General features: G+C 43.0%; 1 protein-coding gene across 2 annotated transcripts; it reads right to left on the reverse strand.

Annotated features, from left to right (window-relative positions):
- Positions 1–1,656: 1,656 nt before the first annotated feature.
- LOC114557750 (grainyhead-like protein 2 homolog) lies at positions 1,657–26,732 on the reverse strand. Of its 2 annotated transcripts, none has more exons than XM_028581400.1 (15): positions 26,337–26,732; positions 25,523–25,709; positions 24,484–24,885; positions 24,268–24,323; positions 23,311–23,569; positions 23,006–23,117; positions 21,071–21,165; positions 7,691–7,849; positions 7,104–7,161; positions 6,446–6,585; positions 5,522–5,559; positions 4,929–5,020; positions 4,747–4,832; positions 4,479–4,543; positions 1,657–2,812 (listed from the first exon to the last, which is right to left on the reverse strand). In XM_028581400.1, exons 1-15 carry the CDS (start codon positions 26,348–26,350, stop codon positions 2,698–2,700), a joined length of 1,878 nt encoding a protein of 625 aa, XP_028437201.1. In that variant the 5' UTR covers positions 26,351–26,732; the 3' UTR covers positions 1,657–2,697. The 2 variants fall into 2 exon arrangements, with proteins under 2 accessions (XP_028437201.1, XP_028437202.1); XM_028581401.1 differs by having other exon boundaries at positions 23,413–23,569; positions 26,337–26,731.
- Between the last annotated feature and the right edge of the window lie 133 nt (positions 26,733–26,865).

Genomic DNA, 26,865 nt, shown 5'->3' on the forward strand with positions numbered 1-26,865 from the left:
TGAGTAATGGGAACAACAATCTTCGACAATGGTCCGGTATTAAGCAAGACCGCTGCAGCCGGCAGTCAGTGAAACAAGCTACAGTAAGTTTTTGGGCAATTGTGCACCTTCAATTCACTTTCACAAAAGTGCTTGCTTTGCCATCGACAGGTTGAGATTATTATTATGTCTGACAGCATTATGGAAAGGATTCTCTAAGGATGTCGACCTGTTAAAGAGGAAGATCCTTTTTTTAAACATAAAACTATCCACTAAAGCCACCAGACTCCATGTGAATAAGTAAGTAATTTTAGCATCATAAAACACACAAACAGAAAGGTCTCAAAGAGGTTTTAAATGTCTCTCTGTAGGGATCCTTTCCTTAAAGTGATGGTTTGGAGTAATTTCACCCTAGGGTCCTTTGAACCATGACCTCGAGCCAAACACCCCCCCAGAAGCTTTTTTCACCTGGGTCTAACATTGGGAGAGTTAGCGTAGTAGCATTATCAGCTGAATAGCTTAGCGCAGGGGCTAATGGACCCACGTTTGTATCTGGTAAATGACCCCACTAATAATGCCCGAAATGATACCAAACGTCTACAGTAGTACATATAGGTTATGTACTCATAAAACGATGGATTGGAAAGTTTGTAAGTACACCAGAAGTTCATGAACACTTGCCTGCTGGCTTCTGCTCTCTGCTGTTGTTGCTGCTGCCGGCAGTAAGACGAGTGCTTAGGGCCGTCTACAAATTACAACACCGAAAAGAGATGCAACAAAAATATTTTTTAATTTAACTTTTTTTTTTTAAATAAGTGCTGTAGTATAACTAGCAGGAGACGAGTAATAACTGAGATAAGTTTGGAGACATTAGCTTATTTAATCATTAAATTAATAAATATTTTTGTTGTATCTCTTTTCTGTGTTGTAATTTGTCGACAGCCCTAAGCACTCGTCTAACTGCAGGTAGCAGCAGCAACAGCAGAAGCAACAGAGAGCAGATGAGAGCAGGCAAGTGTTCATAAACTTCTGGTGTACTTACAAACTTTCCAATCCATCGAGTACATAACCTATTTGTACTACTATCATTTCGGGCATTATTAGTGGGGTCATTTACAAGATACAAACGTGGGTCCATTAGCCCCTGCGCTAATAAGCTATTCAGCTGATAACGCTACTCTACGCTAACTCTCCCAATGTTAGACCCAGGTGATGAAAGCTTCTGGGGGGGGGTTTGGCTCGAGGTCATGGTGCAAAGGACCCTAGGGTGAAATTACTCCGAACCATCACTTTAATGTTGTCAGACACTTAGAATATTAATCTGAGCCTGTAGGTGGCAAAAGGAGCACTTTTGTGAAGGTAAATACAAGCTGGACAATTGCCCTATTAACTTACATTGTAACTTACTTCGCCTCTGCCAAGTGACCAATGTCAGTTGATTGTTGTCCCCAGTCACTTAGACACAAAAACATAGGAAAATTACCCTTTTATAAGAAAAACTTTTGAGATTCCAGGTTGTGTCAAAAAAACAAAAAATTACCATATAGCCACTTACCTTATGGAAAAGGTTATGGAATAGGGCTGCAAAGGATCTGGATAAAGGGTGCCTCATTAGAATGTGGTAAAATAAAATGCGACACGCGTGACTGCATATAAAACTATATTTATTGACTCATAAAAAAAAAAGACTGTACATTATGGTGCATGAGGCAAATGAAGGCTACTGAAGCTGTCAGGGAATCAGGGGTAAACACAGGCAGTGAGCGATTAGACGGTTAAACTGCGATGGTTTGCAGTAGTCTCAGACTAATGCCCTAAAATACCATCCATAATTTACTTATCTTGTTTGTTTCTTTCTCTTTCTTTGTTTGTAAAGCATCTTTGAGTTCCATGTAAAAGCGCTATATAAAACTTATGTATTATTATTATTATTATTAATGACTCCAGTCTCTACAGTCAGAGGAAAAGCAATAAACACATGCACAGAGGAAGCAAAACTGTTAAACAGCATCCTGGAGACTTACTGTCGTGTTCCATAATGGTGCCTGATACGACAAATCGCAAAAAAAAAAAAAAATGGACAACTAAGAAAGATGCCAGCAAAAGATGTTGCGTGACATGCTTTGAAGCGAGAACCTTCCACACATCTGATCAAGTAATCTAAAAGCTATACTGTATACCGTGCTGTGTTCTTCCTGTCAAAGTACAGCAAGCTGGCTGGATGCTTTGTGGTAACATGGGTAAAGACCTCTTTCCTGGCGCACCAAGTATTAACAACTTCATTATTATTTAAATTTTATTTAGTTTGTTTGATATTTCCCGGCTCACTACCTGTGAAATTCTTGACTAGCTGATTAACCAAACAGGTTGGCCGCTTGATCCATAAATATGGACACTTCCATACATTTTCAAAATGAAGCCGGTGTTCCTAATGCAAGAAATCCTCCCACAGCAGGATGTGTAGTAAACAGGTTCTGCAGCAGGTGAGGTGGATGTGGCGGTTGCCTGGGGGGTGGGGGAGGGGGGTGTTTAGCCAATGATCCATGTAGGACAACAAACTGACACTCCTACTGTATTTAGGCCACACATAGGCCTCAAGGAACACATTTTGGTGCTGCCACCATCTAATACCGCCAGCAAATGTTCACAACTGCTACCCATGGCATGGCTAAAGCGTCAGAGTGACTGTGGTGGATACAGTGCTGTGGCTAGCAACCGTCAGATTTCTGACAGAGTGACCCGTAAGGATTGTGCAGAGCTCTCGATAGCCAGGATGAACGTGTCCTCGTTGGAGTAGTGCTGGATGATGTTGTCGTCCATGTTCACCAGGACCCTGAGGACCAACAAAGACATTAACACACCAGAGTGCGCCGGTTACTTTTTTATGATTAACACTTTTTATTTGTCTTTTGAAACAACATGCAAAACATACGCTTTACAACTTGAAGTACATAACCCCTCCCCGCCTGAAGCTTGGTTTGGGGTGAATTATCTCAGCACTCGTTTGGTTTGGATGGATTGCCACGGAATTAGCTTCAGACATTCAAGTCTTCCACCGGATGAAGTGAAATAGATATTACCTTTCATCTGCAGTTTATAACCAAATACCTGCAAAAGTAATGACGTTCCCATCAGCCTCAGCTGTACTCTGTGTAAAGGGCCGGACACACAGTGCCGATATTCGGCCGTCGGACAGTCTGGCGAGGTCAGTGACTCGAGTGTGTTCCGTGCAGTCGTCCGTCCGAGGGGCCGTTGGCCTTCATTTTGGCCGATTTGATATGTATAATCGGCGGGGCGGGTAGCGATATTACAAATCTCACTATGGCCACGCCAAGACCCGCCCTTCATTAGCATTTATTGGCCAGGCGTCCATGAGAATGCAAGGTAACGTAACCCCATTTGTTCAGGTCCTATCCCCTGACCAACTGGCTATCCTAACCTTAACCACTTGAGGTGAAATGCCTAACCCCAACCAATCGAGCTGCTTTGTAGGGTGGTTCTTGGCGCGGCCATAGTGGGATTCGTAATTTTGTGGGCGGGCACTGCTGGCAGTCGGACTCAAATGACCCATCTGATTGGTAGAGTGCTAACCCGCAAATGGGGAGCATGATGAGCGTGACTAGTCTCTCAAAATCTGAGGAAAATCTTTTAAACTGACCTTTGTTGAGCTGAAATGAAGACAGATTCAGCAACTGCATGGCCTATTTCTCTCTTTTTGTTTTTAGAAACACGTTTCGGTGAACTATTTTAGTAGAATGAGATCGTATTCTGAACAAGCCGCCATGACAGTCTGTTTTTGAATTTCCGGAGAAACCAGACCCACGTGGCGCGTTCGTCCAATCAGCTGCCGGTTTTCATTTTTGGGCGACAATACAGATTAGCGTCGCCTGCTGTTATGGAGACGTTGGTGTTCCGAGGCACTTTCTTGACCAACTCTGGGAGACCGATCAGCCCAACTGCCTTTTCTGCCGACGTTTGGCCATCAGCTCTGTGTGTCTGGGCCTTTAGGGTCATCCCTATGTTCCCAGGGTTCTATGTTCTTGTTATAAACTAACACTGTAAGAGATTGGCAATTTCAATTTGTAAAAGAACGAAAGGACATGGAAAGTAAAAATCCACTCAAGTGGAAATATTAATGTCTGAAGTCAAGAATGCAAACTTGAGTGCGTAGGTTTAGTATAATGTATCAGTAGGCTTTAAGCTGTAGGTGGGTGATTTCAACACATTGGCCCAGGGAAACTTACACTGAACATAAAACCCTTTGAAAGGTCTCCTAAGGTGTCACATTAAGAGGATATTAAGCTGACGATGCATACACTCTCCTTTGGATTAAGTGCTAATTAGCAAATGTTAGCATGCTAACACAGGGAAGTAAGATGGTGAACATGGTAAACATTACACCTGCAAAACGTAGACGTCAGCATTTAGCTCAAAGCACCACCGTGCAGCCTCACAGAGGCTGAATACTCTTCACACTCGCAATAGTTTGACTCACTCACCCTTTCTTGCTTTTTTGGTAAACTTTGGCCATCTTGTCAACAGGCACCGCATATTTCTCTGAGATCTGTGAAACAGAGTGACGAAACGGTGCATTTTCAACACATTGAAGCAGCATGAGGCCCTACCTGTATCATCACGCTCTCAAAAGAGTTATATAAATGATCTGGTGTTGACTAATCCTGTTCAGTGCAATGGATGCAATGTGTTTGTCTTACTGTTTGGCCTAAAGGAGCTCAAACTATATTATAATACTTCATTAATACTCACTGCCTCCATCAATGCTTTTAGGGTTGGGGTCTGCAGCATTAAGGCATCAAACACTTCATCACACTCCTTCCTCACATACAGCAGGACTGATGAGTCGTGGAATAGAGAAGGCTTTCATTCAGTTAAATAATAAAGTATGAGATCCAACATGGGTAATGAGAAAAAACGCAACATTTACAAACCTTTCCTTTCCAGTTCCACTTTGGACTTCTTGGGCTGAGGCAGACAGACATCTTCCTCAGCAACACGGGACATCCTTTTCACCAGAACACTTCTGAGACAGACAGACAGACAGACTTAGATCATCATCATACTTATAAAGGTTTCATTTATTTAATTAATTATTGTTCAACCAAAATTAAAATATGTCTGAAAATACATTTCCATGAATCCAACATATTATTAGTAAAGATAAACCTTTTTTTCCATGAACACAACATTGATGATAGGCTTACTGGCCTATAGGTACAGATACAGTTAAGCTTAAGGATTCACTGTGCTACATTTTAACATTAAAACCATGTATATGTATATGATTATGCCAGCAATTTTTATTTTAATAGCTTAGTATTGTATGCGCCATATTAAAAAAAGAAGTGTACATAGGGGCTTTAGGCCACCCTACACGTTATTGTAGGCACAGTTTAATATGCAACTCATTTTTAGACAAAATATATAGTAAGAGGTCTCTTTTTCAGCTAAGGGGTCCTTGGCCTAAAAACCATTGAAGACCCCTGAACTAGAGGTAGGTATAATAACCGTATATGATACTCACCCATCTCCGTTCACCTCTTCAGTGTTGAAAGCAAACACCTGCAAGTGGAGGAAACAGACAACATGAGGGACACTGCAAGACTGGACAATGACGGCACATTTCCTGTGTGCGTGTGTGGGTGTGTGAGTGAGTGAGTGAGTGAATGAGAGTGTGAGTGAATGAGAGAGTGAGTGAGTGAGTGAGTGAAAGAGTGTGTGTGTATGAGAGAGAGAGAGAGAGAGAGAGTATGAGTGAGTGAGAGTGTGTGAGAGAGAGAGAGAGAGAGAGTGTGTGTGAGTGAGAGTGTGTTAGTGAGAGAGAGAGAGAGAGTGTGAGTGAGTGAGAGAGAGTGTGTGTGTGAGTGAGAGAGAGAAAGAGAGTGAGTGAGTGAGTGAATGAGAGAGAGAGTGTGTGAGTGTGTGAGTGAGTGAGTAAGAGAGAGAGTAAGAGAGTGAGTGAGTGAGTGAGTGTGAGTGAATGAGAGTGTGTGAGTGAGTGAGTGAGTGAGAGTGTGAGTGAGTGAGTGAGTGAGAGAGTGTGTGTGAGTGAGAGTGTGTGAGTGAGTGAGTGAGAGAGAGTGTGAGTGAGTGAGAGTGTGTGTGAGTGAGTGAGAGAAAGAGTGTGTGAGTGAGTGAGTGAATGAGAGAGAGTGAGTGAGTGAGTGAGAGAGTAAGAGAGTGAGTAAGTGAGTGAGAGAGAGACAGAGAGAGCGTGTGAGTGAATGACTGTCTATGTGTGTGAGTGAGTGAGAGTGTGTGAGTCTATGTATGTATTCATGTATGTATGTATTTTAGACAAAGAGACAGGGAGGGTATGTATGTATGTATGTATGTATTGTAGACAATGAGACAGGGAGGGAGGGTGTGTGTGTGTGTGTGTGTGTGTGTGTGTGTGTGTGTGTGTGTGTGTGTATTTTAGACAATGAGACAGGGAGTGGTCCATCACCTGCCCGGCCCTCTGCAGGTTTCCAAAGTGGATGTCAGGAATGAAGAGCACCGGCTGGGCCTCCAGGTCGGTCATGGTTTTGAACAGCGTGTTATCAGCCCTCTTAAAGGGAGGCGTCTGCCCCGAGCTGCAATTTCTCCCTAATCCAGAGAGAGGGTGAAATCAACATCTGTTGCCAGGCAACCATCCCAAGTACAGATTCGATACGGTTTGATTACATTTCCCTGGCTCTTTCACTCTTCTGCCGAGCTCTTGTATTACATTTTATGCTTTCCTGGACAGTGCTTTGGAACTTTGTTTTAGTGGATTATTTCTGTTCACAAAAGTCTCTGTAATTCATAGAGCTGGGTACCGAATTCAATACTTCTCAGGCACAGATCTATTTTTAATGCTTGTGATTGGCTGTCTAACGTTACACAGAGACGGAGGTAGTAGGAGCTGAAATAAAAAGATTTGTGCTGTAATGGGTTTAATGCAATTTTCTGTTTGTTTTATTAAAACTGGAATCGAAATAAAGTATCGTTTAGGAACCGGTATCGAAGTCACGGTATTGGTATCGAACATTTTTGAACGATAGCCAGCCCTAGTAGTAGCCAAACTGAAGAAAGAAAGAATAAAAAAAAACAAACAAAAAAAAAAAAAAAAAAACTGTTGTGACCTTTCATCCTCTTCCTTAGCTGCTTCTTCTCCTCATCACGAAGCTTCCTCTCAGCGCCCTGCAAACACACACAGGGTTTCTGCAGGTTTTACTAAGTCAAATTTAAGACTTTTTGAGACCTTTTTAAGAACTTTATGAATGAAATGTAAGATCTATATCACGACATAGAAGTACAACGAAATGCAGAGTTATAAAAGTACTTTCAAAAGGTAATAAATGTATTCAAATTGAATAAAAGCGCCCCGGGATAATAATCATCTGTACATATACAGCAAATTATATTTGGACGAGCAAAAGAAAAAAACAAATCAGTATGCATTAGAGGTAGCGTTACATGGATGTAGGAAAATTTAAGACCCGTTTAAAATTATTTAAGACCTATAACACAATACTTCAGCGAATTTAGGACTTTAAGGTCTAAAATTTAGACACCCCACGGAAACCCTGCACACACGGGGTAGATGGGACAGAAACCACAGAATATGCTCAGAGAAAGTAAAAGTAAAGCAAAAAATAAATAAATCTTTCAAGTCTGCTCACGGTTGACGGGACCAGGGAAGAGACCTGTGGCAGCAGGCCTTCCTCACCTTATCGCAGAAGACCTTGATCTGAGCGAAGGCCCTGTGGATCGGCCGGCTGCTGCAGCTGTTGTAGCTGTAGGTGTCGATCTGGATTATCAGAGGCATCCCCTTCACGCCCTTCTGGGACGAGAAGTCTGTGCTCAGACAGTTCACGGAGATAAAGACCTAGGAGACAAAAAATAAGACGAGACCGGGTCGAAACGGGGCACTTCTGCAGTTGCCGGAGGGTACATGGAAAGATTGTTGAGTCGTTCGACTCAATTGAAGAAATAATTATAATTAAAAAAAAATTATAAATCCTCACAGGGGCAATTCTAGGATCAGAACTTTAGGGGGGCACAGTCCTCAATGAGAATGTGACATGGATACAGTGCCCTGCAAAAGCGTTAAACCACCCCCCCCCCCTGCTAAATCAGTAATTTCATTAGTCGATAATCTCTGAGCTAGCTAGTAGGGGTGTAAGAAAAAACGCACAGTATCGAAATATATTGCAATATATTGAATCGTGACCCACGTATATGTGTATATGTATCGTATCGCCATATTCTTGCCAATACACAGCCCTACTAGCTAGTGAACAACTAACGTTTTATGACACTATTAACATATGATGGAACTAAAACTGACACTTTATGAGTCACAGTCATAACGACCAGTTTGACTCAATGTTCAAGCAATTTTAGTTGTTTACGTTTCAATTTGGGTTCTAATCTGTGCCTTCTCTCTGGAGACTACCAACGTTAAACTTCCCAACCGTCTCCTGCTCCCCCTCTGACCGATCAGATCAGAGACTCAGCCAAAAACGGAAGTCTGGCACAACCTCCTCTGATTGGCCAACACTACCTTTCTGTTAACCCTTTCCTTGACGGCATATTAAACCTGTTTCAAGCCCTTTGAACCTGTAATTGGTTTGTACTCTGTCACAAACAGATAAGTTTGCAAACTCTAACTTGAAGATCTGAAATTGTTTTTTTTTTTTTTTTTTTTTGTTGTTTTTTATAATTAGAATTTTTAGGGAGGCCGAGATGAAATTTAATTATTTTTTATTTATAAATTAGTAACCATTAGGTTAGTGGAAAATCTGATTGGCCACAAAAATTTAAAAATGTAACAGCCATGGTACATTTTTAAATTTAGTTGCCAATCAGATTTTTGGCTGGTGATTAATAAAAAAATTAATATAAAGCTCTGGCTGTAAATAATGGATAAACCGTTGAAATCAGTTGGCTAAAAGTAAGGAATACAACAGCATGACCCTATTTATCAATAAATAGGTCAAATAGTTAAAAGTAAGTTATTTATTTAAGGGGCCACCAGAGGAGTTTTGGGACCTTTAGTCAAAATAGACATGACCCTCCCCTCGCCAGTAATCATTTTTCTATGACCCTCCAAAACAATTTGGAAAAGAGGCATGACCCTCCCCCAACAATGTATCGATACCTTCAAATCTACAGATTACCATCATTTTTTTACAGCCATGACTAAACCTCTGCATTGTCATCTGACGCATCCCACTCCTCGGTTATGGTGTGGGGGCCATTTCAGTAGATTTACTCACCAACGTTGTTGTGGAAACACAATAAGCATGGAAACTAAATGCACACTACCTGCATTACTTCAAATACTAAGTTACTCCTCTAGTAAACTAGTATTCACATGAAATAAAACAATGAAATATTGAGACCATCCAGCAAAGCACTCTGGGTAACATTCAACACACAAACTGGTTGCTATGGACTAGTCACTATTCTTCCTCCACTTCGCTGTTTAAACAAAGTGGAATAAACTTATAAAAGTCAAAATCTACACAAAACCCGCAATCAATTAGTAAGCCATGACATCAAATGTATATGCATGGCATTTAGGAAACCTTTATTGTAACCTTGGCACGGTAAGATGTCCCGACTGTCGTTTTTTACGTCCTGCTGCTCCCATCGTCTGCCAGAAAATATTTTTTTTTACTAAAGCAGTATATGAAATAAGATGTATTACCTACCACCATTTAGTTGTTTTGGGTTATTTAGCTAAGATATTTATAAAATATCTTGTCATGCCAGGCGTAATTATTCCACTCATTTTTTAAACAATGCAATTATCCGTTTCAGCCACCAGGGGGGCAGTGCTCCCCCTGCCCCCCAGCAAACTCATGGGTCAGACCCATCTGGTAGCAAAGGAGGGCCCAGACTGAGGGCGACATGGAAAAATATGCACCAAACAAGCCACTTTGAAATTTTGCTGTTTCTATGAATACAAAAGTTGACCTTGTACTACAACAAAGAATAAAAAGACATGACCCTCCCCTATTTTCCTCCGGTGGTCCATTCCATAAATACCAAACGGTCCCTAATGGATAAATGGTTGAAATATTGAGCTAAATTTCAAGTGGTCACTGACAGTTCAATTGTATAAATAAAAAATAAAAATATGTATGGAACAATATTTCACTTTTATACAAGTTAGTTTAAAAAACATCCAGTTCATTATAAACTAAAATGTACACATTTGGAAGATGGCAGGTGGTGTCAGGGTACCGGGGATCATCTGACAGGGCCCAAAATGAAAAACTTAATTTAATGGTTTGTTTTTTTAAAGACGGAGAATGACACCGATCACTCAGAGTTGACAGTAATGGTCAATGAGAAAATGTCCTTCTGTCTTTCTACAAACTAAAACCATCTCACTAGTTGTATAGAATGTTTTGTAGCTGGATGGTTCATATGCAAAAAAATCAAGGAAATGCATCTTTAATAGTCACAGGTGAAATAATAACTGGTAACTTAAAGATGATAATAAAAACATTCAAAAACCCCAATGAAAAAGCTAAGCAGAGATGGAGTGACCCTGCCCGGAGGAAGCCCGGGGCCCCCGTCTGGAGCCAGGCCCAGACGGTGGGCTCGTCGGCGAAGCGCCTGGTGGCGGGTTTTGCCACGGAGCCCGCCGGGCACAGCCCGAACAAGCTACGTGGCAACTCCCTCTCCATCCCATGGGCCCACCACCTGTGGGAGGAACCGTTGGGGTCGGGTGCGATGCCACATGGGTGGCAGTGAAGGTCAGGGGCCTCGACGGACCAGACCCGGGCAGCAGACGCTGGCTCTGGGGACGTGGAACGTCACCTCTCTGTGGGGGAAGGAGCCGGAACTGGTGCGGGAGGTGGAGCGCTACCGGTTAGATCTGGTGGGGCTTACCTCTACGCACAGTCTTGGTTCTGGAACCATACTCCTGGATAGGGGTTGGACTCTTTTCTTCTCCGGAGTTGCCCAGGGTGTGAGGCGCCGGGCGGGTGGGGATACTCACAAGCCCCGGCTGAGCGCCGTTGTGTTGGAGTTTATCCCGTGGACGAGAGGGGTCGCCTCCCTCACGCCTGCGGGTTGTGGGGGGGAACTCTGACTGTTGTTTGTGCATATGCACCAAACAGGAGTTCGGAGTATTCGGCCTTCTTGGAGACCTTGACTGAGTCCTGCATGGGGCTCCAGTGGGGGACTCCATTGTTCTGCTGGGGACTTCAACGCACACGTGGGCAATGATGGAGACACCTGGAGGGCGTGATTGGGAGGAACGGCCTCCTGATCTAAACCAGAGTGGTTGTTTGTTGTTGGACTTCTGTGCTAGTCATGGATTGTCTATAACGAACACCATGTTCGAACATAGGGATGCTCATAAGTGTACCTGGTACCAGAGCACCCTAGGGCCGAAGGTCAATGATCGATTTCATAACCGTTTCATCTGATCTGAGGCCGTATGTTTTGGACACTCGGGTGAAGAGAGGGGCAGAGCTGTCAACCGATCACCATCTGGTGGTGAGTTGGGTCAGGGGTGGGGAAGACTCTGGACAGACCTGGTAAGCCCAAACGTGTAGTGCGGGTAAATTGGGAACGCGTCTGGGAGGCCCCTGTCCAACAGACTTTCAACTCACACCTCCGGGCGGAGCTTTTCGTGCATCCCTGTGGAGGCTGGGGGCATTGAACCCGAGTGGACAATGTTCAAAGTTTCCATTGCTGAAGCTGCGGCGAGGAGCTGTGGTCTTAGGGTCTTAGGTGCCTCAAGGGGCGGTAACCCACGAACACCGTGGTGGACACCGGTGGTCAGGGAAGCCGTCCGACTGAAGAAGGAGTCTTTCCGGGATATGTTATCCCGGAGGACTCGGAGGCAGTGCAGGGTACCGAAGGGCCCGAAGGGCTGCAGCCTCTGCCGTGAAAGAGGCAAAGCAGCGGGTGTGGGAGAAGTTTGAGAAGACATGGAGAAGGACTTTTGGTCGGCACCAAAGTGCTTCTGGAAAACTGTTCGCCACCTCAGGAGGGGGGGGGGAACCATCCAAGCTGTGTACAGTAAGGATGGGACACTGTTGACCTCAACTGAGGAGGTAATAGGGCGGTGGAAGGAGCACTTTGAGGAACTCCTGAATCCGACTAATACCCTCTATGTCAGAGGCAGAGCTGGAGGATAATGGGGGATTGTCGCCGATTTCCCAGGCGGAAGTCACTGATGTAGTCAAACAACTACACAGTGGCAAAGCCCCGGGATTGATGAGATCCGTCCAGAAATGCTCAAGGCTCTGGGTGTGGAGGGGCTGTCCTGGTTGACACGCCTTTTCAACATTGCGTGGAAGTCTGGGACGGTGCCAAAGGAGTGGCAGACTGGGGTGGTGGTTCCCCTTTTTAAAAAAGGGGACCAGAGGGTGTGTGCCAATTATAGGGGTATCACACTTCTCAGCCTCCCTGGTAAAGTCTACTCCAAGGTGCTGGAAAGGAGGGTTCGCCAATAGTTGAACCTCGGGTTGAGGAGGAACAATGCGGATTCCGTCCTGGTCGTGGAACAACGGACCAGCTCTTCACTCTCGCAAGGATCCTGGAGGGAGCCTGGGAGTATGCCCAACCGGGTCTACATGTGTTTTGTGGATTTGGAGAAGGCGTATGACCGGGTCCCCGGGAGATACTGTGGGAGGTGCTGCGGGAGTATGGGGTGAGGGGGTCTCTTCTCAGGGCCATCCAATCTCTGTACAACCAAAGCGAGAGCTGTGTCCGGGTTCTCGGTAGTAAGTCGGACTCGTTTCAGGTGAGGGTTGGCCTCCGCCAGGGCTGCGCTTTGTCACCAATCCTGTTTGTAGTATTTATGGACAGGATATCGAGGCGTAGTCGGGGTGGGGAGGGGTTGCAGTTTGGTGGGCTGGGGATCTCATCGCTGCTCTTTGCAGATGATGTGGTCCTGATGGCATCATCGGCCTGCGACCTTCAGCACTCACTGGATCGGTTCGCAACAGAGTGTGAAGCGGTTGGGATGAGGATCAGCACCTCTAAATCTGAGGCCATGGTTCTCAGCAGGAAACCGATGGAATGCCTTCTCCAGGTAGGGAATGAGTCCTTACCCCAAGTGAAGGAGTTCAAGTACCTTGGGGTTGTGTTCGCGAGTGAGGGGACAATGGAGCGGGAGATTGGTCGGAGAATCGGGCGCAGCGGGTGCGGTATTGCATTCAATCTATCGCACCGTTGTAGACGAAAAGAGAGCTTAGCCAGAAGGCAAAGCTCTCGATCTACCGGTCAGTTTTCGCCCTACCCTCACCTATGGTCATGAAGGCTGGGTCATGACCGAAAGAACGAGATCCAGGGTACAAGCGGCTGAAATGGGTTTCCTCAGGAGGGTGGCTGGCGTCTCCCTTAGAGATAGGGTGAGAAGCTCAGTCATCCGTGAGGAGCTCGGAGTAGAGCCGCTGCTCCTTTGCGTCGAAAGGAGCCAGTTGAGGTGGTTCGGGCATCTGGTAAGGATGCCCCCTGGGCGCCTCCCTAGGGAGGTGTTCCAGGCACGTCCAGCTGGGAGGAGGCCTCGGGGAAGACCCAGGACTAGGTGGAGGGATTATATCTCCAACCTGGCCTGGGAACGCCTCGGGATCCCCCAGTCGGAGCTGGTTAATGTTGCTCGGGAAAGGGAAGTTTGGGGTCCCCTGCTGGAGCTGCTCCCCCCGCGACCCGACACCGGATAAGCGGACGAAGATGGATGGATGGAATAAAAACATGTATTACTTTATTTTAGGAAGGGGAACCCACTCGCCTGTCTTCAGCTCAGTAAGTTTTATAGCCAGTCAGATCCAGTAGTAGTAGTAGATCTAGGGTTTTGGTTATAATTTATTTTTCTCATAACAGTCACAGAAAAAAAAGAAAAAACGAAAAGAGAACTGAACTATTTCACAATGGGCTGGTGTGTAAGATCAGATCAAGGAGCTAGTGAAAGGAGGAGGTTTCATTTTTTTTGTCTATGCTTTATTCAAGACACACACACACACACACACACACACACACACACACACACACACACACACACACACACACACACACACACACACACACACACACACACACACACACACACACACACACACACACACACACACACACACACACACACACACACACACACACACACACACACACACACACACACACACACACACACACACACACACACACACACACACACACACACACGTGGAGATCTTTGTTCCCTAGTGAACCTCAACCTGATCATGATAGAATGATGTCTAATGCAGTGATGAGTGAGAGGGTTACAGGCTCATGAGTCACAACAGCTGCAGTTCACAGGCCAGAAACTACACTCAGCCAAATGCGTCCTAATAATTCAGTCATGGCTCCTGATGTTAAATGTTTTATATGCTGACAAAAAAGTTTCCAATCTATGAGAATGATACCGATTTAGAAGAAAGTGTGTATCCTGTTCTGAAATTGTGAATTAGTGGTGGTTTATTATTGTTCTAGACCTCTCTGTGCCACAGCTTTTAGAAATGTGAGGCTTCGCTCCAACAGAACTCTTTCCTGGAGCTAAATAATGTAGCAGAGCAGAGCTGCTGAATCTCTTATTTAGAATCTAATACATAGAACAAATTAAGAATTACAAAGACAAAACAAACTTCAAACCCCCCACCCACCCCTACCACTCCCCCATGCATTCATACCACAATCAACTCCACATTCATAGTGTTTTAACAAAAAAAAAAAAAACTATAAATAAAAAGAAGCACCAAGCAAACAAAATTAATAAAGAAAATATAAAAAATTAACATAAATCAATCCTCTAATTCAAGTAAACAAACATTCCATTTCTTTTCATGCTCAATTATTCTGTTATTTGTTGCTATAATTGTTTCCAGCATATGCTGATGATAAACTCTATTCTTAGTGTTTTATACATACATTTGATATAGTTTTAGCTTTAAAAATAAACATTTTACCTATCAAAATAATCATATTCAAAAAGTGTTTGCATTTACCCTCATATACACATAACAAAATATTCTGAGGTGTGATTCACAAAACAATATCCATAGACTTTAACCATATCTGTATATTGGCCCAAAGTTTAACATGCGGGCAAAAATAAAACAAATGCATCAGGTCTTCCTCCTCATCCCCACAGAACCTGCAACAAGGGTCTTTTTCTATCTGCCATTTAACCAGAGACTTTTTTGTTGCAATAATTTTATAAAAGATTTTAAGTTGAAATATTCTGGAATATGAATCAATTGTAGTTCTATAGATTGTTTTAAAGTAATCTTTCCACAAAATTGGTTCATTAAATTGGTCTTCCCAAAACAGGCAGGTTCTGTGTGGAACAAGTGCAGTGCCTGTGATATTTAATTTCCAAATATATATTATTTTATTTATCTTTGCACCACATAACCATTTTAAACATCTTATTGGTGGGAGACAAACCATTAAATTTATTCTTCTTATCATTTTGCAATTTTTTTTTTTCCAAATTTGGCGAATAGCAGAAATTAGCTGGTTAAATTGTAACCGATCTTGAATCTGAATCTTTTAAAAGCTGAGAGAGAAACCAAATTTACAAAATCTCACCCAAATCGCAGTACTATCCTATAACTTTTAAATCACAGTTAACGTTTTCACTTTATTTATTTTTTTGGTTATCTTCATACATTTAACAGATTCCCACGATTAACAATGATGCCAAACCATCTAAACCAACATAAACTTCTGATGCCTTTTCCAGTTAAACAGGTCCGACAGCCTGAGCAACAGGTCGGCAGAGATGGGTAACGGTAGAGATTCCTCACCGCAGCGTAACAGCACATTTTCCCACTACGCAGCACCGTGCCTGAACCTGCAGAGGTGAGGGCTGGAAAGGCCTGGAGCACAAATGAGCCTCCTACACACCTCCACAAATTCACACCTCCACAGACCTAAGCCGTTTCAATTTCTCCAGAAGCAATGGACGTGTTGCTGCTAGTGTGTGCGTGCGTGCGTGTAGGAGGCTTTCAAATACCTTCCTGAAAAGTTCATGAGGGCACCGGTAAGTGGCTGTTCAGTGCCATCCGCTCAACCAGGTACAAACAAAAACAAAAACAGCAGTCATGCTGCAAGGGGGCAGCTCATCTCCCCTACCAACACATTTCACACTCCTATTACAATGCCGATGATGATAGTTGCTTAGCAACAGCAGAGCCATGCGGGAAAAAAAAAAGAAAATTAAATAAATAACTGATCCATTTGCACCAAAAAGACCTATTTTGTATTGTCAGCCCGTTGGAGCCATGGTTGGAGCCTAATTGGACATCCAATTATGTTTGGGAACCGAAAGTTCTGGGTGGCACCGAGAGAAAGAGACGCGGTAGCAGGGACATCTGAGCCCACAGCCTTCCTCACAATAACAGAGGTCTTCTTTCCCAACCTCCTCCACCTTGGTTCCAGCAGTCCCGTGTGGAGGCACAGTCAGTGTGCAGCAGCAAGGCCACTTGTCTGTCAAAGCACTTTGTAAACTTTGTTACAAAGATGCTATATACATACAGTTATTATTATATACATAGTTGTTATTATTATTATTATTATTATTATTATTATTATTATTATTACCTCATTTGTATCAGATAGCGTAGCCACACAATCAACAGAACCAGAGTCAACCTGCTCCCCACCGAGCACTCAATCCTCGGGTTGCAATTCATATTCTGGTGAATAATTCATTCACCCTTTGGCTTGAGAGAAATACAGAGATTTTGGAAATGAGGTTCTTGAAGCATGACGAAATGAGTGCATTGAGGATGAAATTTATACTGCAATATTAACAAGAAAATAGTCGTATTTCCAGACCTTCCTCCACAGCCCTGCGAAGGAGGGTCTGGTTAGTCCACACAGCATTCCGGGATGGAAGAAAAACGTGCTCTGGTTTATTATCATTTCCGATCACAATCGTCTTTGGCGGTGCCGAGCGCCGGACGGAGCCCCGGGTGCCTCTGCAAAGTAGCCTCGGGAAGGAACTTGTTTTGGTGGAACACGTGTACGTTCAAAAGTCGTTTTAGTCGTGCAACAGAAAACTCAGATTGGACAGATAGTCTAGCTAGCTGTCTGGATTTACCCTGCAGAGATCTGAGGAGCAGTTAACCATAGTCCTCAGAAATCCACCGGAGGTTAGAATTCCAACGCAAAGAAAGAGGAATGTGACGGACACCCGACTGAAAATAGTGACATCCAGCGGAATTTCCGGCAGCAATCCCAGAAGGGGAACGTGGTCGATATAGACCAATTAGAAAATGACCTAATTGATGTTCAGTGTTATGAGCTGCTGTCCACTTGTATGTATTACATCAGTAAAACGTTTCACACGTCTAACAACATAACTAAGGGACTGTACTGGGGGGATGGGGGCATTTAGGAGAGCAACTATTTCTCCCCCCCTAATCACAATTACAAAACAACATGTTGGTCCTCAGCTCAATACTTTTTGAACTATCCCTACAGCTGCGCTAGCACCTCTGTGCGGCTGTAATAAGGCACTGTAGTGCTTAGAGTGAAATGCTAATGTCAACATGATAACATGATCCCAATGGAGATATATAGCAGGTCATAAAAAAAACATGTTTACCATTTTAGTTTACCGTGTTAGCATGCGAGCATTTGCTTAAGAGCACTAAGTACAGGTTAACCTGATGGGAATGTCATTAGGTTTAGTTTTTTTTGCAAGTATTAAGTGGCAACCTCCAGGGCTATGGAGCTAGATTTGCGTCTTTATTACATGCAAGAAAATAAATTATCTGAGAGGAAAAAAAAAATATGTTTGAGAGCAAAAGTTATCACACCGATAGCAAAAAAGCATTTTAAGAGAGAAAAAATATTTGAGAGAAAAAGTTTTCATACCAACAGCAAAAAATATTTGAGACTAAAAAAAAAAAAAAAAAAAAAAAAAAAAAAAAAAACTTTTGAAAGTATTTTCTCACAGAACATAAACCTATATAAATTTTAAAACTTATTTCTGAGAAAAAAAAAAAAAAAAAAAAGTCTCTCAAAATACTTTTTGAAACTCTCAAATATATATTTTTTGCCATCAGTGTGAAAACATTTTCTCTCAAAAAAAAAATTTGTTTCTCTCAAAACGTTTTTCTTCTCGCTCTCAAAACCTAAGTCTTTGCTCTTGATGTAATTTCTTGCTCTAGTGTCAGGATTTTGCTCTCGCTGTGAAAATAATGTCATGGGCGGGGCCATGTTTCTATTGGCCAGTCGGGTGAGCATCGTCTTGTCTTGGGAGTCGAACTAAATCATTACACTGGCTGAGCAAGTTTACTATTTTTTGCTGTTGGTATGAAAACTTTCTCTCAAGTATTTTTTTTTTTCTCTCATAAAATGCTTTTTTGTTATCAGTGTGATAACTTTTGCTCTCAACATTTTTTTGTCTCTCAGATCATTTATTTTCTCGCATGTAATAAAGACGCAAATCTAGCTCCATACAGGGCTGAATAATGAAGCCAACGCAAAGATACCAGAAACTGCAGTTCATAAAGTGGCCTCTTGCTCCAAAAGAGAGTCAATCCCTGTAGATCCAAATCCTTCTAGCAGAAATAAACCTGTTCACAGCCTGCTACAAAAAAATAAATAAATAACGGTTTAGTCTCTATAGCTACATTCATGAATACTGTGGGTGAAAAGTACTACATGGCATGCTCTCAAAACGTCGCTGCTGGGTTCATTTAGAAACCCAAACTACTTGGTTAGGAGTTTAGGAAAAGATGATGGTTTGGTTTTAAATAAGTACATTAATCAAGGAAGTCATCTCAGGGGGCAGGTGGTGTAGTGAAGTGGGTGTGTCTTGGAGTACAGCGGGCATGTCATGTAGCCTGCGAGACTGAAGTTCGACTGCCAAGCTAGACTGCCAAGATGGCAACGGGCGGGGCCACCCACACAGAGCATCCCACTGGCTCTTCAGAAACCTATGGGTGACGTCACGGAGACTGCATCCACTTTTGAACCATGCTCCGGACCCTTTTTACCGCTAGCAAAAAGTGGATTTGGACACGCCCTAAACACACCTGCACCATGCACGGAGATCATTAAAATCGAGCCCTCGTGGCCGTGTTAACTCAGTTGGTAGAGCAGGCGCACACATATAGAGGTTTACTGCTCGGCGCAGCAGCCACAGGTTCGACTCAGACCTGCGGCCCTCTGCTGCATGTCATTCCCCTTCTCTCTCCCCTTTCATGTCTTCATCTGTCCTGTGGAATTAAAGGCCTAAAACGCCCAAAAACATTATCTAAAAAAAAATAGAGCCCTCAGTGTGCAGGAAGGAGTGCTACCGCAGGTCATTTATGCATATTTATTGTGTCACCTCCTACTTTGAGATATCCCATTTCTTATTCATCGGCACCTTATCTATCTATCTATCTATCTATCTATCTATCTATCTATCTATCTATCTATCTATCGTTACCATTATTACTCTTATCCTTATTTTTTTCCATTTATTCTATTGTTTTCTATTTAATGAGTATTTTCCTTATCTGCTGTATCAAGGGAATTTCCCCAGTGTGGGATCAATAAAGTCGCTATTTTATCTAATTGTAACCCATCCAACAGTTAAGACATTTCACTCAAAACCAAATATGTAAATATGTTGACCTGGCACTAGATGAAAAGTCTTAAAAGAAAAGATGTAGATATTTACCAGAAAGAGAGGGTCTATTGAAAAGATGCAACTTGAATTATGGGAAGTGTAGGATCAAGTGTTTTGGAGCCTTCTTAATCACTGGAGTACTGCTTGATGAAACACAGCAAGCTGCAACAATGATCAAGGTCTACACTACATTCTCTAAATAATGGTACATTATTGTAGTCCGGTGTACAACAAGAATGTAGAAAAAGCCAAATAATTAGAGTGGAATGAAGGTTCGTGCCAAACAGTAAATATTTATCCACAAACCCAAAGAGCTCACCACTACCTCTCTTACAATGAAGCTGTTTGCAGCGTTCTCATTAAGTGAGCTACAGCCACACTCTCCTGAGCCCAAAACAGCCTGAGGGCAGGCTGATGCTGTGTGTGTGTGTGTGTGTGTGTGTGTGTGTGTGTGTGTGTGTGTGTGTGTGTGTGTGTGTGTGTGTGTGTGTGTGTGTGTGTGTGTGTGTGTGTGTGTGTGTGTGTGTGTAGGGCGGGCTGATGCTGTGTGTGTTTACATGTTTGCCATTTGTCTTTATTCAACTGAACACCGTTACAAAAAGGTGTTATCTGAGTAGTTCCTTTCAGGGTCTACTGCAGTGTGCCCTCCCGGCCTGTCCGCCATTAAAAATAATGACGAACACAAAGCAAGCGATGCTCCCGTTGTCACTGAGGACAAAGAAGTGGGTGGAGGGGCCTGGCCTTGCAGAAAGTAAAGAAATTAAAAATCCCATTGATTTTCTCCATAAGGATTTTGATTATCTAGCCATAATGTCGAAACCAACTCGTGGTCAGTGGTACACTGATCTGTGAAACGAAGGTTCCTGCTCTTCTAAAAGCTAGAAGTCCGTATGAAAATCAACCTTGTTTCAGGAAAAAAAAATCTTATGGAGAAATACTACACTACCCACAATCCTAAGCATAACAGCAATGTCTGATTTGTACAACTCGCTGTTACCATCTACCATTGACGTCTATGATAGTTTCTGTACAGTCTTGTACCTTTGCCTTTTCCAAAATGTTTTTTTGCGCCGGAACCAAAAATGTTATGGTCATAATTCCTCTCGTAGCTGGTTGGCTCGGTTTCAGATGTAAAACTCTTTATATAAGCAATTTTTTTTTTAAAACATCAACGGAACAATTGAATGGGGAAAAACACATAGGGAACCAGAACCGTTACAAAAGTGGACGGTCACTGTTGAGCTCTATTGTGGTTTAATAGAGCTATCGTTCCCAATAGTGGCTTTGAGTATTCCACCAGCAAAAAGAAAGAAAAACATGCCAAAACTAATTTGTTAACAGCCTGAGTGGGTGTGAAAGTGAAGGTAAGAGAATAAATGGTGAAAGCTATTTCATTTGTCTTGTCTCACCTGTAGATCAATCGATTCTTGCTTTGTCTCAAACAGAAAATTCCCCCCTAATCTTCTTTGGTTGCTTTTTTACCTTAGCTTCTTCGCTGACATCCCATGTGAAAGAGACAGCGTTGTAAGCAATTTCCTCCACGTTCCCGATCGTGCTGAAGCTCTCCTTGAAGTCGGCTGCATGTAAACGGAAGATTAGAGGAAACTGTTTCAGTGAGTGTTAGGCTACATTTACATTATGCATCTTTTGCTACGTTTACACCTCGCATGGGGCCCCTAAACCGGAGAAATTTAAGAAACGCTTCTGAACCGTTTCGGTTTAGAATCTGCGAGGTTGTGTTGCAGTCTCAACGGCCACAAACGGAGACCTTTGGCAACACCGACAGTGACGCCAACGTTTCACCGCCTGATTGGGTCAGGACGTCTCGGTCTCTGAGACTAAGCTGCGTCCGTTGGTGACGCCCCTTTGGAAATGAACTGTCAATGAACCTTTCCCAGACCCACTCTCAGTTACAGCTGAGAAGACACAACACACACACACACACACACACACACACACACACACACACACACACACACACACACACACACACACACACACACACACACACACACACACACACACACACACACACACACACACACACACACACACACACACACACACACACACACACACACACACACACACACACACACACACACACACACACACACACACACACACACACACACACACCTTTGCTTTTTCTGTGAAATATTGGACACCTTTACCTCATGGTCTTTCAACACTCAACAAACCCGAGTCTCTGGTCGGACTGCTATTGCCAATATTATAAGAGTTCACAAGCCAAAAAGGTTGGAAACCATTGGTTTAATTTCTAATTCATCGCTTTTTAGTTTATTCTAAATATAGTATCAATATCACATTCTGGCATCTTTTTACCTGTGAAACAATTTTGCAACAAATCAAGTTCCAAATCAATAAAAATTCTCATAAGGCCATTGTTACCTCCAAAAACACTCAAGATGTCATCACATATACATTGGGTTATGGATTTCACCATGGTACTGGCATGAACTTGCCACAGAGAAAAGCTCCACTGTGTCTGACATCTCTGCCTCATTCCATTGAGACTTTCAACCACAGGTTGAGGCCTGTCTCTTGCTGATCTTGCAGGATATGGCTTCAGTCCAGGCCTCCGCCTATTTCTCCCGTTAACGTTTATGCAAATGCAAACCCATTGGCTGTCTGTTCACACACACCTTTGCTTTTTCTGTGAAATATTGGACACCTTTACCTCATGGTCTTTCAACACTCAACAAACCCGAGTCTCTGGTCGGACTGCTATTGCCAATATTATAAGAGTTCACAAGCCAAAAAGGTTGGAAACCATTGGTTTAATTTCTAATTCATCGCTTTTTAGTTTATTCTAAATATAGTATCAATATCACATTCTGGCATCTTTTTACCTGTGAAACAATTTTGCAACAAATCAAGTTCCAAATCAATAAAAATTCTCATAAGGCCATTGTTACCTCCAAAAACACTCAAGATGTCATCACATATACATTGGGTTATGGATTTCACCATGGTACTGGCATGAACTTGCCACAGAGAAAAGCTCCACTGTGTCTGACATCTCTGCCTCATTCCATTGAGACTTTCAACCACAGGTTGAGGCCTGTCTCTTGCTGATCTTGCAGGATATGGCTTCAGTCCAGGCCTCCGCCTATTTCTCCCGTTAACGTTTATGCAAATGCAAACCCATTGGCTGTCTGTTCACAGTGCTTGTGGGAATCAAGGATTGAAAAATTATTCGAATTGTGCAACGTTTACTCTCCTTTTAATTCTATGGCTTTGTGGAGCTCACGTGTCAAAATATCTGTATCTAGGGTGATACTCAAAACCAAAAGTGTGTGCCATTTTTTTAATTTGGGCCTCTTCCTGTTCTACTCATAAACCCCATCACACCATGAATGGATCAGGCAGGCCTGTCAACAATAATCAACTTACCAATATCCAGGACTCTCTGTTTGGCAGTGTGCTGGCGGGAGTGCCAGTATTTCCAATTCTTCAGCTGCTCGTCTCTGCACTTGTCTTCCCCAAAGACAACCATGATAACACTCTGAAGTAGAAGCAAAGATACACAAGATATATTACAGTATAATCGGGCTAAAAGACAAGGTAGAAATGAATCAAATACAAATGTGACATTTCTAAGTGCAACAAGATTTCACGCTACGCAACAATAAGCCAAATGTAAAACCCTCAACCTCCAGCACTAGCTTCCTCTCCATGAACTATCTCCTCTCCCTCACCTGTACAATACTGTCCCGCTGCAGCTCAGAGCCTCCCATGGTGCATTGCTCATTACTGGATGGGCCCCCATCAGGCCCGTGTGACGGCGTCGTTCCACTCACCCGCAATTTGCCTCTGGGCTGATGTACGGACGATCTGAAGCCGGCCTTCGACAGTGTCAAAGCATAGAACTGGCCCCGGTTCAGGTAAGCCATGGGTCCTTCTACCTGCCGCGGCCGCATAGACATGCTGGCCTCCAGACTGTACTGGAAGCTGCCCCTGGAAGAACACAAGCATGTGTGGGGCAAACTTTAGCACGATATACAACATTTTGATTAAAAAAAAACAAAATCCGAATACATTTTTGATTTGGTTTTCTGACTGGACTAAGTAGTTGACCATGAGAAGAAGTTGAAGCAAGAAGTGGTTCTTATGGCACTCTTATGCCCCTAAACAAAGAGATTCATTTCAATTTATCAGGTACTCCTAAATGCAACAGCGCAGCTTTAAATGATAAGTCTGGTGGCATTTTTGTTATTGTAAGCAAATCCCATGAAAAGATCAAAACCCATGATAGATAGATCTTATTCCTCTGTGCCATAGAGCTCCTGAAAACAGTCCAACAAAAACCATTTACTCCTGTGAGTAACATTTGCTAAAAACTACAGTCCCCAGCTATGTTAGGAAATGACTGGGTCTTAAAAAAAATAAAAATAAAAATGTATCCATGTATTTGTGTCCCAGGTTAAGAGATAGTTATTGTTCAGTAGGAATGAATAGGCTTGGGGCGGACAGCCCCAGAAAGGCTGAGGGAGTCATAAAGTACTGAGAGGCAGACTTGGTTTTGGTCTAGAAGATAGAATATTGCAAGCCTTATCCTTTCAAACCTAATAAACATCCTGTGCACACATTTGAAGAGAAAAAAAAAAAAATATGTATGTTTTAATGCTTTCACTTATCAGTGAATTTTAACTTACATTGGTAGGCTGCAGTGGAATTCATCAACTCCCGAGGAGGGACTTTTGGAATACATCTGTTAAAGAAGAATAGATACTGTGCGTTTCAGGAGGAGAAATGCTGAAAACTGCCACTAATGAAGCAAAAATAATCCTACAAACGTGATCCAGGTTTACAAAGCAGGACGTAAGACCACCCCCAGTTCACCCGTACCCCAGTTGTGTAACAAGTCTCACCTCTCCTTCGACAGCATCCTCATATGTGCTGTCTGGAGTGCTTCTCTGCTGATCTTTCAAGTACCCAGCGCGGGACACATCATAGTGGCTCTGCTGGTAAACCATCCGTATCAGATCTCCGGGTTCTCCTTGGTAGGATCCCCCAGAGCAGGACACTCCCATGGACATCTGGCCCTCTGTCTTGACCACAGCCGGAGTCGCCCCACCTCCCCCTTTACCGCCTCCATACTTGGAGCCCTGATGTTCTGTTGTGGTGTTGTTTAGGGAAAGGTTGACAGGCATGGCTCTGAGAGCGTGAATATGGTGATCTAGTATCTCCAAGCTCCCGCAAGGATCAGGCCCCATAGCAGAGGGGTCTGTGGGTTTACCGTCGCTGGAGGCCCGTCTCCTCTCTCTGGGAACCTGACAGGGTTATAGCAAAGTCAATTTATTATATTGGCTGTAATGTAGGGATACAATCAACTCACGTTTCGATACGGTTCACGATTTAAGATACGGTTTTCATAACAGAACAAGCTGCGGACAAATGGTTGAAAAATATTCCTTTATTTATATATAAACTGTGCAAAGAAACGTGCGGTAGGCAGGTAAATGGGGACGGGGGTGGGAGAGGTGGGCGGATGGTAGGGTGGGTTGGGGGAAGGGAGGTGGGTTGGTAGGGGTGGGTGGACCTAATCAATAATAAGTCTTGAGGGAAGCATAGTATATAAAAATAGAGATGAAATTCTGACGAAACTCTGATTTTGATGAAATTTTTAAATCTGTCTTTATTGATTTATTTTTCTCTTTTTGTTCAAATCCCACACCAAAATAACTAAATGAATAGAAAAAAATATCTTCCAATAAATAAAATCAAAACACAAAGTAGTGAAGTCAACAAAAACTTAAAAGTAGATTACGCCCAAGGCAGTCTAAAAAACACTGCAAGCACGATTCACTTTTTATCTAAACCGGGTGTAATCCGGATACATTTATATCGACATTTAACCGATTCAGGATGCATCTTTACATCCCTACTGTAATGTCAAGCTTTCTACACCTTGTAGTAGTCGTACAGCAGTCCCAGTGCCGCTGCACTGTCTTCATCTCCATTGATGCTCATCATGGCCTTAGTGGCAGCAGTCAGTGGGTTCTCCAGGTAGCTCCTCCACGCCTCATCCTCGCTGCTGACCGCTCGACGAGAGGGCACCAGCCCCTCATTTGGTACCACCACCACCAGCCGTTTACTGACAGGACAACAGGACCATGGGAAAGGAGACAATGAAGCTGCGTTGTTACTCTAAAGGCCATCTGTCATTAACAGAAGCTACGTCTGCCAAGCCACTAAGTCTGCCCCAGGCTGTTTCTCACCAAACTTCAATGGATCTGCCCGCTCCATGTGATGCATGTTTATGTAAGTTCACTTCTGTATGTCAAATTTAAATAACAAAAGTTGCACTAATTCTGTTCTGAACATGTCAAGCTGACAGGAGTTATTTCCTAAAGAAAGAATCATTCAAAAGAGGCTGCCAAGAAGGACACACATGACACAGTCCAAGTAGTAGGCCTACACGCTTTAATATTCACAGAGAACTTCAATACTTTTGCAATAATTATAGGACAGTAGACCTCCGATTATAATAAGGTTTTCTTAATACACAATCACTATAATATTACCATTACATTCATTTTGGTCATTTCTGCAGTGTCTGTGTTGCATTTAGGGACTTGTATCTGTAGTACCCCATTTTATACAGGCTATGGCAGTAGCCTACCAATGGGTAGTACCACAAATCGAGGTTAAAGACATAAACTATCGAAATTAGAAGTTTAGTTAGAAGTTATTAACCGCAATATTAACGACTTTGTCTTACCTGTCGAGGTCCATGGTGCCTCCAGGACTCTCTGGTGTTTCTAGGACTTGCTTGAGAAACTGGACTTTCTAGTTAGTGCAGCTGAGTTTGTGTGTGAGGCTGAGAAAACTAGGCGTGCAAGAGGCTGGCTCTATTTAACCTCTCAGTCAAAAATAACCAATGAAATCCTATGTAACCTTGCGTACTAAAATATATTCGAATGTCTTTGATGTCAGCAGTAAAAATGTGCGCATACGCTGACAAAATAAAAAATATAAAAAAAATAAATTTCTTGCACGCGCAAGGTGTGTAGGCTATCCTGTTTGGAGAAGTTGGTAAATTAAAGAGATGGGTATGCTACTGCAACATCCGAAGAGGGAGAGTAAACAAGGAAACGAAAGGTGCCTTGCTGATTGGATAGATGTTTCGACACCAGGTGGCACAGTCGTTAACCCCTAACCCAATTGGTGTTCGGAGGGGAAGGGCGTGGCTTGAAATGCGAGAAAGGTGGACACGCCGGACATTTCTGATACTGGTGCATTTTAGGTAC

This window comes from Perca flavescens, chromosome 6 (assembly GCF_004354835.1).
Source record: "Perca flavescens isolate YP-PL-M2 chromosome 6, PFLA_1.0, whole genome shotgun sequence".
NCBI classification, from domain to species: domain Eukaryota; kingdom Metazoa; phylum Chordata; class Actinopteri; order Perciformes; family Percidae; genus Perca; species Perca flavescens.

What these genes read in the sequence shown, in the direction of transcription:
- LOC114557750 (XM_028581400.1), bottom strand. An exon ending in AGGATGCTGTCGAAGGAGAG is followed by an intron (nt 24,324 to 24,483) that starts GTGAGACTTGTT and finishes CTTCTTTAACAG; the next exon opens with ATGTATTCCAAAAGTCCCTC. An exon ending in ACCTGCAGAGGGCCGGGCAG is followed by an intron (nt 5,560 to 6,445) that starts GTGATGGACCAC and finishes CTCCACTTGCAG; the next exon opens with GTGTTTGCTTTCAACACTGA.